The following is a 21,096-nucleotide window of genomic DNA, read 5'->3' as shown; positions in this document are numbered from 1 at the left end:
TTTTTTCTGTCCCCACTCCCAGTCTGGAAAATGGTCTTTTCTGTGATCTTTCTCCTATGTAACTTGTTTTATGTTGCAAATTTTAGAAAGCTGCCAAGAGACTATTTTCAGGAGTTTGATGGCATCGCTACCAAGAATTAGAAAGGAAGTCAAATTCGAGCACTGTCTTTGGGGCAAGTTAGAAGCTAGCATCTGAAGATCCAAACAGAAGAGTAGCTGTGTCACACTGCCTACTTGCAGATAGTTGTAGATCGTGGTTTCTTCATCTGTGAAACCTTTTGAATTTGATATTAATGATTGCTTCTAGCTCTACAATCCAGTAACGGTGCGCCTCTTCAGTTCCACTAGTGTAGTAATCATCAGATACCAGGTGTTGCTGTTTAGACTAAATCAGCATCTCTAGAAACAGATTCTGGATATACACTCTATATTTCAAAAAAATAAATATACATATTTATTTAATGCCATAGCACTGGATTCCAACTTTTGGGTTAGTTGAAAAATACTTACTCCTGAGAAATCTATAATCTCACCATAGATTTCTGAACTATTTAGGACTAGGACTTTAAAAAAACTCAGACTATTTCTACGAAGATGTTACATGTTTACAAATTTTCATTTACAGACATTTACACACACAGCATTGCCTTCTGGAAATATCTTGATTGTGTTATGAGACCCACCTACCTTTCAGAACTGCTTAGTCCCACTTGAATCCAGTGCTTTTCAGTCAGTTGTGTGGTATTTAAAGATTTAGGTGTTTTGATTGCTCTTTCTCTCAGCATTATTACTGGGCAACGATGATTCCAAGGCTAACATGCCATTCCTTCAGTTCTTGGACCAAATGAACTCTGAGTATGCCTGCTGCAGCCCAGACCCTGAGTGCTTGTTGCTACGGCAGAACTTGTGAAAATTCTATTGGGACAGTCAGGCCTTTCCTCAGGGCCCTACCTAGTTGGCTGAGATGATGTTTAATCTCTTTAATTCTGATTCAGGCTCAGAGGGCTCAGTCGGAGCAAGGAGAGGCAGACCTCAAAGCACCTGTGGAGAGCCAGCAGCAGGAGATTGAATCCTGGAACCTGGAATTAAGGGCTAAGGTGGAGAAGCTGGTGAAATCCATCAGCCAACTGAAGGACCGCAAGGATGCCTTCTACTTGTGATAGAAGACCCAGCCCCAGTGAGGATGTCCTCTTTAGACCCCCATCAGACCAGACATTAGCAGCTTCTGGAGAAAACCCCGTGAATGGGACAAAAGGAAAAAGGAGGTGCTGGATACCTTTAAAGCACTGCAAGCCATTACCTACCCTAATCAAGCTACTGCCAGAGTTGGAGGCATGGAAAGCCCCGCAGCGAAATGCTTGCATTGGCATTGGCACCTGGACCACAGATGGAAAAGTTGGAGAAGTGTTCATGGCTGGAGGAAAGCTGTTGTTTTTCATTTGTATTAACTGCTGGAGGACCTGAAGGGACTGCGTCACCTGGTTAGCTATCAGGATGACTCTCTAACCAAAGAGGAAGGTCCTGTTCACAGCGTTGCTAAAGTGTCTGCTTCAGAAAGCCTTTGTGGTAGAAACCCAGCCTTGCATGGCCCAAACTCCCCACCAGCCCTTCATCTTCAAGAGTGAGAGGAAGTTTACTGTCCTACAAGGCTGCTGGTAAGATTCCAGGAAGGCAGTGGGTCACTGACTGCAGAAGTCCCCATTGACAGGAATCCTTCTCAGGTACAAGGTCTCCAGAAGTTCAACATTCTGACTTCAAACAAGAAAACTTTGACCCCTGAGAACGGGCAGAGTCAGGGTTTAATGTATAATTTTGGCTACTTGACTCTGGTAGAGCAACATTCAGTTGGTTTCAGAAAGGGCATCATTAGGGACTGCTGAGGGTGATGGAGGAATAGTACATTATCAGTGTCATGGTTGGATACACCTACCAGGGTCTGAAGCAGGAGCTGAAAACAGATAGCCCTTTGTGTGATTATTTCTAACCTGAAGCTACTCAGTTGCTTGGGCCTTGGTTCTCTGGTTCAGTCTGCTCAGCTTAAGCTCTCAGAATCAGCAGTTTTTTTCTAGGCACCCCCCCCCCCCCCCCGGCCCACCCAAAGCCCTCCTGGAGCTTGCTGGGCCCTGCTCTCAGTTGGCAGTTCTCCTCCTGTATTGGCCGAGACCTTGACCTGGAGCAGCTGAGCATGCTGAAGGACAAGCTGTTTGGGCAGGACTCTAGGATTGAGGGTACATTGTTGTCCTGGGCTGACTTCACGAAGCAAGAGAGCCCCCCCACCCCTATGCAAGCTACCATTCTAGACATGGTTGCACAAAAATCTGGACTTGGTACATGACCACCTGAGGAATCTGTGGAATGATGGCCCTATCATGGGCTTTGTGAGCTGGAGCCAGGAGCACCAGCTGCTGAAGAAGACCCATCTCTGGAGCGTTTCTGCTACATTTCAGCAAATCATTGGAAGGGGACATAACCTGCTCCAGGGTGGAACCTCAGGACAGTGATAAGGTGATCTACTCTGTGCCGCCCAACAGCAGGGAGGTACTGCAGTCACTCCTGCTGACTGGACTCATCCAGCACTACCAACTGCTTTCGGAGGGAGAACATACCTGAGAATATGCTGTACTGCCTCTATCCCTGAATCCCCTGGAGTGAGGCTTTTGGGTACTACCACCAAGAGAAAGTTAATCTCCAGGAACAGAGGAAATACCTGAAACATAGGCTTCTTGTGCTGTCTGTAGACAGGTGGATGAGCTGCAACAACCACTGGAGCTTAAGCTGGAGCCAGAATTGGATTCATTAGGGCTGGAGCCCAGGATGGCATAAGGGCCAGAGCTAGGCCTGGAGTTAGAGCCACTGCTTGAGGCAGGACGGATCTGGAGCCAGCACTGGAGCCTACACTAGGCGTGGTGGCACAGAGAGTGCCAGAGCCAATCCTGGGACCAGAACTGAAGCTGGAGCCTATTCTAGAGCCATTCCCAGGGAACCTCAGGAGACAACTACCGTTGCTCTATGATATGCTTGTAGTGTAACTTGAGATGCAAATGAAAGTGGGGCCCCTGTGCATTTTGGTGTTTCCTGGTTATGTTAGAGCAACAGACTTGTTCAGAAAGAGGCCTTTCTGAACAGAAGTGGCTAATAAACTTTGTGCTGACCTAGAAAAGAAAACTGTAGATTTTTTGTTTGCTTATTTTTAAATAAAAAAGCCCTGTGCAGTTTATCTTAGTGTACCCAATCTTCTTTCATCTGGTATTATGAGGACTTGGCAGTTCTTGACAAGAGAATAGTCCATTTCATGGAGTAGGTGTCTTTCTTCCATATTAAATGTGGTATTTATTAAAGTTTATTTTCCTTTCTTAACCTTCTTGGCGTGATAATGGGTTGGTGGATGTTGAATGTAAAACAACAAATACTTTTTTTTTTTTTAAAGATTTTTTATTTATTTATTTGACAGAGAGATAGAGAGAGAGAACAAGTAGGCAGAGAGGCAGGCAGAGGGAGAGGGAGAAGCAGGCTCCCCGCCGAGCAGGGAGCCCGATGCGGGGCTCGATCCCAGGACCCTGGGATCATGACCTGAGCCGAAGGCAGCTGCTTAACCAACTGAGCCACCCAGGCACCCCTAAAACAACAAATACTTAATATGACTATAACTTAAGCAGACACAGAGCTTGATGAGGAAGGAGGTTCACACCCAGTACTAGGGAAGTTGTGAGAACTCTGACCTGTTAGCGGTAGTCTTGGGATAAGTGTTACCTGTCCAGCCATTAGAGATCCAAGGAGTTCACATTTATTAGAATTGGAATTTGTAAATATATTTTTTTTTCTGTTGAGATTATACATGCATTTGCAGGGATTCTCCCATCTGTATTTTCTTTTGCACTGATAAGGTTGCACTTACAATGGCAGGTTTAACTATAATTTGACTCTTTACAGCCTACGTAGGAAATAAAAACAATTTTTAGTTTTATCTTTATTCTTAAAGCTTTTCATTTATTATTCCTTGAATAGTTAATTTTAAGGTAAATTGAAAAATATATTAAAACTGAGTGGAACATAAGCTTACTGATAACCTTGCCCCAATCCTGTTTTTTTAGCAGCTGTCTTTGGTTTAATGACACTGATCTAGAAATTTTTAAGCATCTTTGGTAAACCTTTCCCATGCAAAGCATCAAATGCTATAAATCAGTAGTTATGAAACCTCAGTTGGCATGGGGACTAGATAAGTTAGTTGTAATCCAGAAACATTATCAAGGTTTATTCTGAATGCAGTATTTTCATAGATTGCCCTTGACATTAGCAAGACTAACCTCACCTATACTGAAAATTAATATTTAGTGCTCTTTAATGGTGGTGGCTGAGAACCTGAACTGAGGTAAAGACACTGCAATTCTTCCTCTGTAATGTCTTGCTTTCATCCTTTTGTTTCCATTATTTCTGTTTCCTCTCACCTTTAAGCCTTTATTCTTGTAAGAATAGCACAAGTTTGGGGAAGATGGTGGAGTAGGGAGCACCAGGAATCTGTCTCCCAACCTGGACAACAATTGCACTGGCAGAATCTGTCTGATGTAGCTATTTTGGAACTCTGAAATCTGTTGAAGGCTTGCAAATTCCATGGAAAGACTTGGGTTAATTTTGGTCAATTTTAGCTCTTAGGCCAAGCTGCTATCTATCCTCTACCCCCAGCCACGTGGCAGGCAGCTGTGCGCATGTTCCTGGAGTAGCTTGCACTTAGCTTGCAGAAGCCAGGGTGGGCAAAAAGACCCTGGCTTTCATATATTGAGGATCTTTGCTCTAATTGCTGATTACTGCTTCTGATCACAGAGGTGCAGACAAAGAAGTAGGCAACCATTGTTGCAAGCCCCTCCCCCTCTGGCTGAAATGATACCCAGGGGATTTAAAGGACTAGTGTCCTTCCCCTCTTTTCCCCTTTCAGTTTTTCCTTTTCCTCCTTTTGGGTGCTAGATATTAAAGACTAGGAGATTCAAAAACAACTGCATATTGGGAGAAATGTAGGGTTTGTGCATGGCTAGAAAAAGGCTCAGAAAAGACCTCAGAAGACTTTAAATTTATACCTAGGGCTGATCTTTCGCACAGAGACCGCCTGCAAAAAAGCAAACAAATAACAAAAAAAGCAAACAGTGAGAAGGGGGAGAATCTGATTTCTAAAGGTACTGCGTTACTAGACTCAAAGGGCCAGTGTTCAGTAAAAAATCAGTTATGTATATAAAAGAAACAAAAGTATGGCTCATTCAAAAGAAAGAATGATCAACAGAAACTTCCTGAAAAAAAACCCAATGGCAGATATAGTAGACAAAGACTTTAAAAAAAACTCTTTTAGATTCCTAAGGAACTAAAAGAAGATGTGGAGAAAGTAAGACAAAGTATGAACAAAAGGGAAATACCAATTTTAAAAAGTAGGAAAGCAAAAAGAAATTCTGGATCTGAAAAGTACAGTAATTTAAATGAAAAATTCACTAGAGGATTCAAAGGCAGATTTGATTAGGTAGAAGAATCTGTGAACTTGAAGAAAAGACAATGGAAATATTATAATGAGTTTGAGGAACACAAAGAGAAAAGACTGAAGAAAAGCAAACAGAGCCTAAGGGACTTGTGGGACACCATCAAGCAGAGCAGCAGTGTATGTATTGTCAGAGTTCCAGAAGGAGAAGAGAGAGAGATGCAGAGAGAATATTTGAAGAAAAAAAAAAATGGCTGAAAAATTCCCAAATTCAATGAAAGAAATGAATATAAACATGGGACAACTTTAAGGAACTCTAATTAAAATGAACTCAGACAAACATTGACACACTTATCAAACCAAAATCAAGTCAAAATTTCATAATCAAAAATAAAATCAAATAAAGTCAAATCAAAATTTTATTAAAATGCCAAAGACAAGGAGAATCTTGAAAGCAGCAGGAGATGTGAATCATCATGTAGAAGGAATCTTCAATAAGATTATCAGCATATTTCTCATGAGAAACTTTGGAGGCCAGAAGACAGTGGGCCAATATATTCAGAGTGCTAAGAGACAAAAACTATCAACCAAGAATTCTCTATCCAGCAAAACTTTCCTTAAAGAGTGAGGGAGAAATTAAAACATTCCCAGATTAACAAAAACTGAGGGAGTTCGTGATCTCTAGACCTGCCCTGCAAGAAATTTGCTCAAGGGAGTCCTGCAAGGTGAAATGAAAGAACACTAGTAAAGGTAAATGGGCAAATATAAAAACTAGTGTGATTGTAACAATGGTTTGTAACTATACTTTTTGTTTCCTACATGATTTAAGAGACCAATATATTTAAGGTTCAATATATTAGTGTAAAAGCTAAAAGGGGTTGGGATTGAGCTGTAAAGGAACATAGTTTTTGTATGTTATTGAAATCAAGTTGATACAAATTTTGAGTATTATAATTTTAGGATCCTAGTTAAATATAATTCCCATGATAACAAGGAAAGTAACTCTAAGATATACACAAAAGGAGATGAGAAAGGAATTTAAACATTTCACTAGAAAAATGTCAGCTAAACACAGAAGATAGTAATGCAGGAATTTGATGGGGGGAAAGCTCTAAGGCATGTAGAAAACAAATGGCATAAAGGGCATAATCACTACTTCCTTATCAGTAATTACTTTATATGTAAATGGATTCAACTCTAATCAAAAGACAGATTGGAAGAATGGATAAAAATACATGATCCAACTATATGCTATCTACAAGAGACTCATATTAGAACCAGAGACACAAACAGGTTGAAAATGAAAGGATGGGAAAAGATAATCCATGAAAATAGTACACAAAAGAGATCAGGGGGCTCTTCTACTGTCAAACAAAATAGACTTTAAATCAAGAGAGACAAAGGACATTGTACATGAATACAGCAAGAAGATAGAACATTTAAACCTTTATGCACCTAATGACAGAGCATCAAAATATATGAAGCAAAAACTCACAGAATTGAAGGGAGAAATAGTTCTACAATAATAGGTGAAGACTTCAATACCCCACTCACAATAATGGATATAATGACCAGATAGAAGATGAGTAAGGAGAGAATTTATTTTTTTAAAATATTTTTTTATTTATTTGAGAGAGAGCACACAAGCAGGGGGAGAGTCAGAGGGAGATGGAGAAGCAGACTCCCCGCTGAGCAGGGAGCCTGACGTGGGGCTCGATCCTGGGACTCCAGGATCATGACCTGAGCCAAAGGCAGACGCTTAACCAACTGAGCCACCCAGGTGCCCTAGTAAGAGAATTTAAACATAACTCAGCTGAATCTGACAGACACCTACAGAACACTCTCCCCAACAACAGAATACACATCATTCTCAAGTTTATGTGAACATTTTCCAGGATAAGATTATATGTTAGGCCACAAATCAGTAAATTTAAAAATCTAGATACCATAGTGAGTATCTTCTCACCGTGGTGGGATAAAGTTAGAAATCATTATCAAAAGGAAGTCTGGAAAATTCAAAAAATTGTGGAAATTAACACTTTTAAACAACTAATGGATTAAAGAAAAAATCACAAGGGAAATTGGAAAGTACTTAGAAATGAATGAAAATGAAAACAAAACATTAAAACTTACGGGAAATTAGCAAAGGGGATGCGAAGGGGGAAATTTATAGCTATAAATGCTTACATTAAAAAACAAAGACCCAGAGTCAGCAACCTTACTTTACAACTTAAGGAAATAGAAAAATTAAAAAAAAAAAAAAAAAAAAAGGAACAAACTAGACCCAAAGCTTGCAGAAGGAAGTAAAGATTAAAGAAGAGAAAGATGAAATAGCAAATAGAAAAACGGTAGAGAAAAACAATGAAACTAAAAGTTGGTTCTTTGAGAAGATGAACAAAATTGACAAACCTTTAGTTAGATGTAGACTATGAAAAACCACAGAAAAGCCTCAAATTACTAAAATCAGAAATAAAGGTGGGGACATTACTGCAGATTCTACAGAAATAAAAAGAATTGTAAGAGAGTACTGTGAACAGTTGTATGTCAACACACTGGATAACCTAGATGAAATGGACAAATCCCTAGAAACACAAAACCTACCAAAACTGTATTATGAAGAAATTTTAAAAATATGAATAGACATATAATTAGTAAGGTTATCAAATCACTAATCAAAAATTTTTCAACAAAAAATGTGAATTCTACCAAACATTTGAAGAGGAACTAATTATAGTCTTTCTCAAACTTTTCCAAAAAATTGAGGAGGAGGGACCACTTCCTAACTCATTCTATAAGGCCAGCATAACTCTGGTACCAATGCCAAAGACATTATACAAACACCACAGACCGATACCCCTTATTTACATTGATGCAGAAATCCTCAAAAAAATGCTATCAAACAGAATCCAGCATATTAAAAGGGTTACAAACCATGATAAAGTGGGGGTATATTCCTGGAATGCAGTGATGGTTTAACCTAAAAAATTGAGCACTTTCATGTGTCATATCAACAGAATGTAGGATAAAAAACACATGGTACCTCAGTTGATGCAGAAAAAGCATTTGACAAAATTCAGCACCCTTTCATGACAAGAACAATTAACGTAGGAAGGAAACTACCTCAACATAATAAAAGCTGTATATGAAGAACTCACAGTGAACATCATACTCAGTGGTGAAAGACTGAAAGCTTTTCCTCTACAATGAGGAACAAGGCAAATGCCCACTTTTATCACTTCTATTCAACACATTATTGGATGTTCAAGCCATAACAATTAGCCAAGAAAAAGAAGAGACATCTAAATAGAAAAAGAATAAGTAATATTATCTCTTTTTATAGATAATATGGTCTTAATATGTAGAATGTCCTAGGGATTCCACATACAAACAAATGGTTTCACTAATAAATGAATTCAGTACAGGGTACAAAGTCAACACACAGAAATCAGTTGTATTTCTAAGTGTGAACAATGAATAGTTGAAAAGGAAATTACAAAAAATTCTATTCACCATAGTGTCAAGAAAAATAAAATACTCAGGAATTCCTAAGCAAGGAAGTTAAAACGACTTATACAATGAAAATACAAAACATTGCTGAAAGAAACTGAAGATACATAAATAAATGAAAACACATCCCACGTTCATGGATTGGAAGACGATATTATTAAAATGTTGCTTTTACCCAAAGTTGTCTACACATTCATTGCATTCCATATCAAAATCCCTGTGATTTTTTTTTTTTTTTTTAAAGATTTACTTATTTTAGGGAGAGGGAGAACAAGCAGAAGGGGTAGAAGGAGAGAGAATATCAGCCAGACTCCGTGCTGAACACAGAGCCCAACACGGGACTTGATCTCACCCTGAGGTTATGACCTGAGCTGAAACCAAGAGTTGGCCACTTAACCAATTACGCTACCTTGGTGCCCCAGTGATAGTTTTTGTTTGGTTGTGTTTTTTCGCAGATAGAAAAACCCCTCCTAAAATTCATACGGAATCTCAAAGTACCCCAAATAGCCAAAATAATCTTGAAAAAATAGAACTGGAGGGCCCACAGTTCCTAATTTCAAAACATAACTGCAAAACTGCAGTAACGTAAACAGCATGGGATTGGCATGAAGACAGATACATAGCCCAGTAGGATAGAAAAGAGAACGCAGAAATAAACCATCACGTAGACAGTTAAATGATTTTTAACAAGGATACCAAGACCCTTTCCCCTGTGGGGGAAAGAAAAGTCTTTTCAACAAACGGTGCTGGGAAAACTGGATATCTACATGTGAAAGAATGAAGTTGGACCCTTACCGAACACCATATTCAAAAATTCAAAATGGATCAATGACCTAAATGTAAGACCTAAAATAATTATTGACTATAAATAAAGCGAGAAACTTAAGCAAGCTCAAGGAGTTAAGTTTATTCAGGAATAGCAGAGGAACTGCAGTTTGGAACAAGCAAACTGTAGCATGCTACAGGCGAGTCCATTGAAGATTTTTGGTAGGTTGTATTTATGGGCAGGGAATGGAAAGAGGGGAGAGTTCAGTTAGAGTCCACTAAAATCAAAAACAGGAAACCAGCCTTGAAAATTTTCCTGAGCAAACGAAATCCTCCCTGTCACACAAACAAAGCTCAAGTCATCCCATTATGTGAGATCAATCCAATTTGAGCCATGTTCCATTCATGCCTCTGGCAGAACTTTCCAAGGTCGATATAGGACAACCTCTGATTATCCTCCCACCCAAGAAAATTTCAACACTATCCACTTTCTGAAAATCAGACATTTCAGAGGACTCAGTCTTTTAGTCCTTAGGTTTACTTTCCTGGGGGCACATATGTGAGATTCTCCCTCTTGTATTCTGCAGTTCTGTTTTAGATTGAAGTTCTTTCACACAACAAAACCATTAAAAGAAAACACATGACTAAAGCTTTACAACATTGGATTTGGCAGTGATTTCTTGGATAGGACACCAAAGGCACAGGTAACAAAAGAAAAAATAGATGGAGCTTAATGGAAATTTTAAATTTTTGTGACTCAGAAAACACTGTCTATAGTAAAAAGGCAGCCCACAGAATGGGAGAAAATACTTGCGAATCATATCTGAGAAAGGATTAATAACCATAATAATATAGAGAACTAAAACTCAACAACAACAAAATCAAATACCCTAATTCAAAAATAGGCAAAGGACTTGAATAGATATTTCTGCAAAGAGGATAGATGGTTATTGAGCACATGAAAAGATGCTGAACATCACTAATCATTAGGGAAATGCAAATCAAAACTACAATGAGATAATCTCCTTACACACATTAGTGTGGCTACTATGAAAAAAGCAGAAAACAGAATCACTAAATTCTCCTGGAACTAATATTACACTATGTGTTAACTAAGTAGAATGTAAATAAAAACTTGAAACATTAAAAAAAGAGAGGAAAAAATAAAACAGTAAAAAAAGAAGCAGAAAACAAGAGTTGGAAGGGATGTGGAAAAATTGGAACCCTTATGCTCTATGGGTGGGCATAGAAAATGGTACAGCCACTGTGGAAAACAGTATGGTAGTTCCTTAAAAATTAAAAATAGAATTACCATATGATCCATCCATTCCACTTCTGGGTATACAGCAAAAAGAATTGAAAGCAGTACCTTGAAGAGATATGTGTGCACTTACGTCTTAGCGCACAGTAGTTTAAACATGGAAGCAGTCCAAGTGTCCGTGGCCAGATGCACGGACAAGCAAAATGTGGTATAAATACAAAGTAATATTATTCTGCTTTAAAAAGAAAAGAAAAGGAAAATACTCTATGATTCCGCTTATGTGAGGTACGTAGTCAAAATTATAATGACTGGGAGGGAGGAGAAAATGGGGAGTTTAGTGGTATAGAATTTCAGTTTTATAAGATGAAAAGAGATGGGGATAGATGGTGGTGATGGTTGTACAACAGGGTGGAATGTATTTAATACCACTGAACTGTACACTTAACAAATAGTTAAGCCAGTAGATTTTATATGAAATCTGCTTTACCACAATAAAAAAGTTTTTTAGAAAATGTTACAAGTTCCTCTCATATCATCTTTCTAATACTGCTTTGTTTATATCGTTTCTGTGCTCAACAGTTTCTCTTGGCCTCTGGTGTCTACCATTTGTCCATACCTCCCACTGTTGTCAAAATCATCCTCTGTGTTAGCTAAACTAATTACTTAACTTTTTCCCAAACCCATCTATGACCTTTTGATGTGTGATACACTTGCTATTCCTACCTTTAATGTTCTTTCCTCCTTTTTCCCTTTCCTCTCCTAATGTGTAAATCTTTTTAAGGACCTACATAAATTTGAACTCCCCTAGGAAATATTTCTTGATTGCCCCACTTATGGTGGCTTCTCTTTCTTTTAAAGACCTATGATATTTATGGTTTAAACAATTCATTTAGTAATTGGCACTGGTTGATGTTTGTTCGTGTTTACCTATCTCATTTCCCCAAATGTCTCCAAACTTAGTGGGCTCTAAGCTGTATCTTAAAATTATTTGTAATACCCATTTGACCGTAAAATGAATTGATTTATTGCTATTTTGTGAAAATAATAACTAAAGGTGCTGTTTAGTGAATTCCAGACCCATTTTTCAAGAGTCACGAGCATCTGGTGATGTTTATGCAGAAGATACACTGGGTATTCTGATTGGGTCCTAGCCCTTGTTAAATTTTTCTAGAGCAATTAAATGTGGTACCAGTAAAGTTGTCTGGCTGTCAGGGTAACTTTGTATATATTTACAGCCAATAAAATAATTTTGCGAAATTTGGAATCTTAATTTGTTTTGCTGTAATACTATATCATATTAGTATTTGGGTACTGATCCTTATCTTTTATTCATGTGCTAGGTTAAATACAGTTAGTTATGGAAATGCCTCGCTAGGTCACTGTTGTAATGCTTGTAAAGATTTCATTTTGTTGTTAAGTCAGCAATTCTTTGTTACTTTACTGTTGTACTGCATTTTCCCTATATGGAAATCAAGTGTTATGTCTTTGTTTAATAGTAAATAGTTTACACAAAAGTTTCTGTTTTGTGTGTGTGCATTTATACACACAAGTATGCCTTCTCTAGGGTTGTAAGTAGGCTATTGAAGCAGTAAAGGAAATGTATTGCTCTTAAGAACCTGTGGAGAACATTTGAGTGACTTTTATGCCCTCTGTTAAACACCTGGAAAAATAGGTGAGTATTATGTCAAGAATTTTAATGGGGAATGTGTTTATCATGTGCACAAAACTGAATAATGGATTAAATTTTTGACCTACTACAATAGTACTCATATTAAGCAGTACCTTTTTTTTTTTCATAAGTTATTATTTCACCCATTGTTTTTGGAGAATCTAAGTAGAATGTAAGTTGCTCAAGGGTAGGGATTTGATCTTATATTTCTTTGTATCCTCAACATCTCAGCTGATATCTTTATATCATAGTGTACCAACAAATGTTAAGATAATAAAATGTCTATTTTTCTGGCTTTTGGGGAGTTTGTTTTTATTGTGTGAGAATGACTTTACTCTGATTTTACTTGGTGTGTTTTTTCTTTTTACAGCCCCATTGACAAACCTTCAGATTCTCTCAGTATAGGGAATGGTGATAATTCCCAGCAGGTAAGATTTTGATTCTGTATCGCTTCATTCATCTTCCATTCCCTGAAATGGCATTCTATCCAAGTGAATTTTCTGGGTAGTGGAAAATACTTTAAATACGGAAACAATTTAAAAATACTGTTAGTGGATATCTTTTTAAAATCTATTATAATTAGTCTTCCCTTCTTCCACAGAATATTCTGTGTTAGAGTATAATTTAACCCTTTCTTGATGACTCAGAATTATCCTTATGACCACATGTTATATTGTACTGTGTGGCAATATATTAGTGTCCTAAGAATCTACTGATATTATTGGTCTTTTTGACCCTACTCCAAAATGGTCTCAGACTAGCATGCCTTCTTCATTCTTGATTTTAAGAGTTGTTTCTCTGCTATGTGCTCCCCTTGTTGCTTGTTGTCAGCTTTAATTTTCTGTTTCTCACAGTGTCCTTGCCCCCAACAGTTTTCCCTTTCCCCCAAACGCCTGTGGGCTTTGAAATAATAAACCAAATAGTTCAAAGTTGTATCCACATTGATACTGAGTGAGGTTCTGATCTTTGTATACTGGTTTGTATCATCTTGTCTAGGTGCTAGTTTTTCACTGCATAAGTTTCTGTATACCTTCTTATATTGGTACAGAAAAATATAGTTCTAATCTGTTCCATAAAGAATGGCCAGTTCCCCACAATGTTTGTGAGAAACTTAGAGATCTAAAAAAGACTGCTTTTCCAGAATTTTTACTCAGGTTCCATAAAAGAACTTGAAAATCAATATATTCTTTGTATGTTTTAGGTTAACATTAAAGATATTTTTCATATTAACTTAAGAATCATTGTAAAGGATATAATTTTCAGGATATTATAAATATTGGTATTTTTAAATAAAAGCACTACATTGCTTTTTAATAAGTATCTAAGAGATTCGAATATCAGAATATTTTGTTGCTCTGTCATTCATCTTAAAAAAATACACACTTTTTTGTAAACAATCAAATTTTATATCATTCCGTGTTCTTCTTGAACTCATTCTTCTACTTCTGCTGTTACAGAATTTTATCTTAATATAATATAGTTTATTCTTGACAGGCATATACCTCTCTCAAAAATAGATGGGAATTTTCAATTAGAAACTATTTTTTTCTGACAGAAGGCTTTAAATGCCAGTTTTCTTTCTTTTTAAAAAATTTTTTAAAGATTTATTTACTTACTTGAGAGAGAGAGAGAGAGAGAAACTTAAGCAGACCCCCCCTGAGTGTAGAGCCCATTGTGGGGCTCAATCTCAGGACCCTGAGATCATGACCTGAGCCCAAACCAAGAGTCAGAGCTTAACTGACTGCCCCACCCAGGCGTCCCCCAACTTTCTTTCTTCTGAATTTTTATTCATAGTTTTGATTTGATCAAAGCAACTTACTTAAATACAGATTTTGATAAAAATTAGTTATTAAACACAAACTCTAAAACTATATTAGAAATTTATTTCTTAATGATATATGGATAGGGCTATTTTAAAATTGGTTTTCATTGGGGCACCTAGGTGGCTCAGTTGGTTAAGCATCTGCCTTCAGCTCAGGTCATGATCCCAGAGTCCTGGGATTGAGGCCCGTGTCAGGCTCCCTGCTCAGCAGGAAGTCTGCTTCTCCCTCTCCCTCTGCCCCATCCTACTCATGCACAAGTGCGTGTGCTCTCTCTCTAAAATAAATAAATAAAATCTTAAAAAATATATATAAATAAATAAAATTGGTTTTCATGTATCCATGGATGAATATTACCTGTTGGTACAAGGAGACAAGTTTCAACAGCAATGTTAGTCATGTTTTCATTTTTGAAAATGTCAGTGCTGAGGATGGAAGAAAGAGTATTATCTCAGTATCAAATTTTTGAACTCTTTCTGAGTTAAATACCTAAGAATCATAAAGATTTATTACAAAAATTATTTTTAATGATGTGTTTAGAAATAACGTGATTAGATCTTCTTTCCATTTTGTTTAAAGCGTAAGTATTGGGGCCTGGATGGCTCAGTCAGTTGAGCGTCTGCCTTTGGCTCAGGTCATAATTCTGGAGTCCTGGGATCGAGCTCTGAGTCGGGCTCCCTGCTCGGTGGGGAACCTTCTTCTCCCTCTGCCTGCTGTTTCCCCTGCTTGTACTCTCTCTCTCCCCCTAACAAATAAATAAATAAAATCTTAAAAAAAAACCCAAAAAAACTTAAGTACTGGGAATCATCTAGTTTGCAAAACAGTCTAGTCATTAGTCACTCTCATCACCAACCTGAATATTTTTTTTTTTTTAAGATTTTATTTATTTACTGGAGAAAGAGTGTGAGTGAGAGAGCATAAGCAGATAAGCAGCAGAGGGAGAGGGAGAAGCAGACTCCCCACTGAGCAGGGAGCCCGACTCGGGGCTCGATCTCAGGACCCTGAGATCATGACCTGAGCCGAAGGCAGCTGCTTAGCTGACTGAGCCACCCAGGCGCCCCCAGTCTGAATATTTCTAATAATATTTTTGTTGCTCTCATAAAGTTTTCACTCTTGGTCAAATTACTATAGTTAGATCCCAAGGAGTGAGCAATAGTTCGTAAAGTGAGAGAAGATAGGTTCTGAAAGGAGAGGAGACTGGCTTAGTCTTTTCAAGAAGGAATCAGTTTTAGAAAAGAGTACATATGTAATTGATGGATTTTTTAAAAATTCATGTTCTCATAAAGAAGTGTTTAAGCACCCCAGTTTCAAGACCACTGTTCTAATGCCTTTTGTTGCAAGCCTTTCTGATGGCGGCTTATTAAAGTGTATAAACTTCTATTGATTATTCTTTTCTTTTCCTATTTTATTTAGATATCTAACAGTGATACGCCTTCACCACCACCTGGTTTATCAAAATCCAATCCAGTCATCCCCATCAGTTCATCCAATCACAGTGCACGGTCTCCTTTTGAAGGGGCAGTAACTGAGTCACAGTCGTTATTCTCAGATAACTTTCGCCATCCCAACCCGATCCCAAGTGGGCTTCCTCCTTTCCCCAGCTCCCCACAGACATCCAGTGACTGGCCTACAGCACCAGAGCCACAGAGTCTCTTCACATCAGGTATACAACAATACTACTGCATGTTAATAACATTACTCAGGCTGAAATGAGACCTTGCTTAATGTGTTTTTACCCCTTTAAGCACCCCCACTCCCTTTTTCATAAAATTGTAAACATTTAAAGGGCATGGAGTAGGATGGTTAGATAAGTAGCTGTATGACTTAGGACTTAATGTGTTAACAGATTTCTCCAGAAATCAAGGGTTAGATCATTTTTCTGATAATAAAATGCTTATTCTTCTAAGAATTTTTAAGGGCTTACATTTTTAATCGTATTTGTGTTTATATAGTTAAATTTAAGATTTTTTTTTCTCCAGCTGACGAAGAGGTATGTTAGTTAATATTGGAAGCTATATTTTGGCATTTCGAGCCATTTTCATTTTTATTCATTGTAAGTTTTCTTATTAATGTGAAGGATGGCATAAAATTAATATTGAAAATATAGTACCTATTATCGGAGCAGACAGTTTTAAAAAATACATAAAGTTTAAGTAGATATTTTTTCATTGTTACATTATTTTTTCCTAGATTATATAAAGCATATATTCAAAATTACTTACACTTTGTCTTTGATAAATATATTTAAAAAAATAAACCTCTGAAACAAATAATACATGTTAAAAAACAAAAAAGAAGATAGTAGGAAGGGAAAAATGAAGGGGGGAAATCGGAGGGGGAGACGAACCATGAGAGACTATGGACTCTGAGAAACAAACTGAGGGCTCTAGAGGGGAGGGGGTGGGGGGATGGGTTAGCCTGGTAATGGGTATTAAAGAGGGCACGTATTGAATGGAGCACTGGGTGTTATACGCAAACAATGAATCATGGAACACTACATCAAAAACTGATCATGTAATGTATGGTGATTAACATAACATAATAACATAAAAATTTAAAAAAAATAAACTTTACTAAGTGAATTCTGTTACATCATATTTATTACCTTATTTCATTGAAATGACTTTCTCCAGGTTTTGGTTATGAATAGCTAAAGGTGTAATTTGGGTTTCAAGTACTTTGTTTTCTTTGATTACCAAAATCAGTCTATATCATTCAGTTTTTGAAGTTGGTAACTTAAGATGAAATCATTGCTAGAAGTATATGAGACCTTTTATAATATTATAATCTTAATGTGCTAAGAAATCATACAGATTTTGGATATATTTGCCTTTATCTTATGATGTTTAACTTTCACTAGTGTGCATACTCGTTAAATACATAAGTGAGCTATGTATTTTAAATTTATCACTAATTGTCTTCCCAACAGAAACAATCCCAGTATCATCCTCTACAGACTGGCAAGCAGCATTTGGCTTTGGTTCTTCTAAACAACCAGAGGATGACTTGGGTTTTGATCCCTTTGATGTCACTCGAAAAGCCTTAGCAGACCTGATTGAAAAGGAACTGTCAGTCCAAGACCAGCCTTCCCTTTCGCCCACATCTCTTCAGAACTCCTCTTCACACACTACAATGGCCAAAGGTCCGGGCTCTGGATTCCTGCATCCTGCTGCACCGACAAATGCCAACTCTCTCAATAGTACCTTTTCAGTCTTGCCACAGAGGTTCCCTCAATTTCAGCAGCACCGAGCAGTTTATAATTCATTCAGTTTTCCAGGCCAGGCAGCCCGCTATCCTTGGATGGCCTTTCCACGCAATAGCATCATGCACTTGAACCACACAGCAAACCCCACCTCAAATAGTAATTTCTTGGACTTGAATCTCCCGCCACAGCACAACACAGGTCTGGGAGGGATCCCTATAGCAGGTAGGTTCATTTATAGCCTTTGAGAACTTGTGAATAACTCATGCCTTCAGGTTGTTGGGTGGGTAGGGTGGGAATTTTTGAATAACAGAATACTTATTATTCTTGGAAATTTCTATGGGGAAAAAAAGTCCTTATCATAATTTAAAAATTTTTAATTGGATGGATGCCTTGTAATATTGAGCTTTATAAGGATGGTGGAGTATTATACCTAGTTATAACTTGGAAGCATTTTATTTAACAGGGTAGTTACCAAACTTTCATGTGGAATATAAATGCACAAAAAAAAAGAAAAAATGTGCTCTGAAATTATGGTGCTGGAAAGTCCAACACCATGGTACAAATTCCGATTATACATTCTAAAAGTAAACTGATTCAAAAAAAATTTTTGAAATGGTAATTAGTGAGAGCATGAGGGATGAAGCCACTCTCTAACTACTTTTGGCAGTTACTTATTTTGACTGATACACACGTGCAAACACACACACAAACTGTGCTCTATGTTAATAAAGTACTTAATATTTGAGAACTCTGATTATTAATGTTTCACAGACATATGTGTATACTTTCTGTGAAAAAGCAGTTGTTCAAGGAGAGATACTTTCCCTTTTGGTCTGTCATGTTTTTATTTCTGGGGAAAATACTAGGTTCCTCATAAGTGATACCAGAATACTTCTGGTTTTGTACTGCTACCCTTGAAGGTTTCAGAACTTTGGGGTTTTAAGGTCCCATATAACATTTATTAGGTCAAGTGACTTCTATATCTAAAGGAATCCTTCTTATTAGTAGTTTGTTTTTTTTTTTTAATTTACTTAATTTGGGCTTTAGAGATGACTGGTAAAAGAGAGAGTTTGTTCCTCTCCTGATTCTCTCAAGTAGGATAGAATCGTCCCTCACTGTATTACATAATTCGTAAAATTTATTGTTATCCCTTGTCATGGCCTTTAAGATATGGCATGGCACAGTCTTACTGTAATAATGTGCTGTTACCAGCAAGTCGTTTGTTCTCTTGTTTTTAGCCAGGTTGATAGGTGAATTTGAAGAGATCCATCAGACTTCTGTGGCTCTTTGGCCATTTCATTTTCAAGACAAGTAGATGGGTTAAGAGAATATGGTTTGTGACTTTTGATATAGTGAATTTAACAGTTGATACAGTGAAGTTAATTTACATAAGCATGATACACCAATGTATTGGTTTGTATATCAGTGGGACTCATGATATTCGTTCATTTGATTATGGTAGTTAGTAGGTAATTCAGAGTGACATTTTTCAATCTTCTCCTTCTACGTGATACTCACTTGTGAAACACTTAAGTACTCAGTTCCTGATACTGTGTTTTTTTCTTCCATTCAAGACAGCATATTAGAGTGTAATTTTGTTTTGTTTTGCTTTAATCATTTAGAAATGTGGCATTTTAATGACTAATAGTGTATCTTATAACTGATTATAACATTAAGAGTTAAAGTTAAGTTCCCCTAAATATCCTAAACATTTAAAAGTAAAATATTAAACCAGTTATAGTGAATATTTGGGTTCCTGTTTGCCCAGTAATGAACTAGGCCATGTGGGTAATGTAAAAGAACTCTAAAATATGGATATTATTTCCAGGTATTTTGCAGTGTAGTTGAAGAAATAAATTTAATATTATGTATGAGAGTGGTAACTATATGATAACTGGAATCTGAGAGATCTCATTTGAGCCTATAATTGTTGGGGAGGCTTCACTGAAGAAATAGGAATTGATCTGTACTATGGTATCTTGGAATTGGGTTAGTGGGAAAAAGAGAAAGACCTTTTATACTGATGGGAACTCCTGAATAAAGGCGTGGAGGCAGGAATTAGTATGTCATTTCATTAAGAGGCAATAGAACTGCCTTCAGTAATGGGAGGTGCTTATGTATTGTATAAATAGAATGGACAAGAACATGGGGAGCTCTGACAGTGAGGCCGCACAGTGTGGAGTTGATATGATAGGAAGAAGGGTGCCTTTGTGGGACTCCAGTTCTTAGCTGTCTTCATCGTATGCTTTTATTTGACTTATTACGTGACTATCTTCAGTAAGTTATCTGTTCTTCTGATTTCACAGTTACCATATTGTCCATTAGCACAAAAAGAATAATTTTAACCCAAATATTTCAAGCCAGTATATATTGTGAAAATGCCACAGTGGTAATGAATAATTACTGATTTGTGAGTGTAGTTGTCCTCATGTTAGTCATTTGAAATCTTCATCTAAACTAGATACTTTCTGAAAAAAATGTGGCATTAAATTATGGTCTTATCTTTGTGGGTTTTCTTTTTAACATATACTCAACCATAGAGCATAAAATACTTTTTTTTCCCAGAAATTCTAAGAATGAAGTCACCAACTTGTAGGTTCTGAATCATTGTTGTATTTTGTGGGAGGTCGGGAGAGTTTGTTATTTCAGATTTTCAGTTTTTGACTATGCATACTTGTTTGGTATTTAAATGGTGACTTATGATTAAGCTTATTATTAGATTATTTTTAAGTCTCTGATGACAAGAGAAATTTTAGTTTTAATGAAAAAAATATTTAAAATTGTTATTAAGAGTTACACAGAATACTCTCATGTCCTATAAATATTTGGCAAATATCTCAGGAAGATGAATGTGCTAGACCTCAAAACAGAATAGTTGTATAATTATAGCCAGATCATTTAGGATTTTCAGTAACAATTAGAAATGACAGAAAGTGGAATTCTGGAAAACGATGTACATTTTAACTGTGTCTAATTTGAAGCAATTTAATACCTAGGCAATATCTGCCTCCCCCACCCCTAGTTGTAAATCAGTTGTGCTTGAGTTGAACTATTGAAATAGGTTCAACTTTGTATCCTGCAGTGAATATCATGGTATCTTACCAGGGTAGCTGTTCGTGAAGTCTTCATAATGGAGAGTACCTACTGTTTCTCTGATACCTGCCACTTTAAGATATGCTTAGACAATATTCAACACTGGAAAAGGCACGTATTATTAATTTATTCTTTAGATATGTAGAGCAAAACAGGGTCCCTGACCTTTAGGAGCAAATACTCAGGTGTCAGTCACCTATATATCCTACAGATACCATGTCTATATTTATTATATATTTGTATTTAAATTTTTAGTTTTGGTTTGTTTCAGTTAAATTATTAAAAATTGATATATCTGAAACCTATCATGGGAAGGACAGT

General features: G+C 37.0%; 1 protein-coding gene and 2 pseudogenes across 6 annotated transcripts in view; all 3 read left to right on the top strand.

Moving 5' to 3' along the window:
* Positions 1-21,096, top strand: part of CNOT4 (CCR4-NOT transcription complex subunit 4) — a 144,973-nt gene that overhangs the window by 94,771 nt on the left and 29,106 nt on the right. For all 6 annotated transcript variants that reach the window (XM_036100586.2, XM_036100570.2, XM_036100576.2 and 3 more), the window contains exons 8-10: positions 13,028-13,085; positions 15,891-16,140; positions 17,407-17,904. In XM_036100586.2, the coding sequence (XP_035956479.1) occupies positions 13,028-13,085; positions 15,891-16,140; positions 17,407-17,904 (806 nt within the window). The remainder of the gene's footprint in view (positions 1-13,027; positions 13,086-15,890; positions 16,141-17,406; positions 17,905-21,096) is intronic.
* Positions 858-7,763, top strand: LOC144379696 (signal transducer and activator of transcription 2 pseudogene; annotated as a pseudogene).
* On the top strand, positions 2,051-7,763 carry LOC144379695 (signal transducer and activator of transcription 2 pseudogene; annotated as a pseudogene).

Source organism: Halichoerus grypus, chromosome 12, assembly GCF_964656455.1.
Source record: "Halichoerus grypus chromosome 12, mHalGry1.hap1.1, whole genome shotgun sequence".
NCBI lineage: Eukaryota > Metazoa > Chordata > Mammalia > Carnivora > Phocidae > Halichoerus > Halichoerus grypus.
This window is presented reverse-complemented; position numbering and strand designations above follow the sequence as displayed.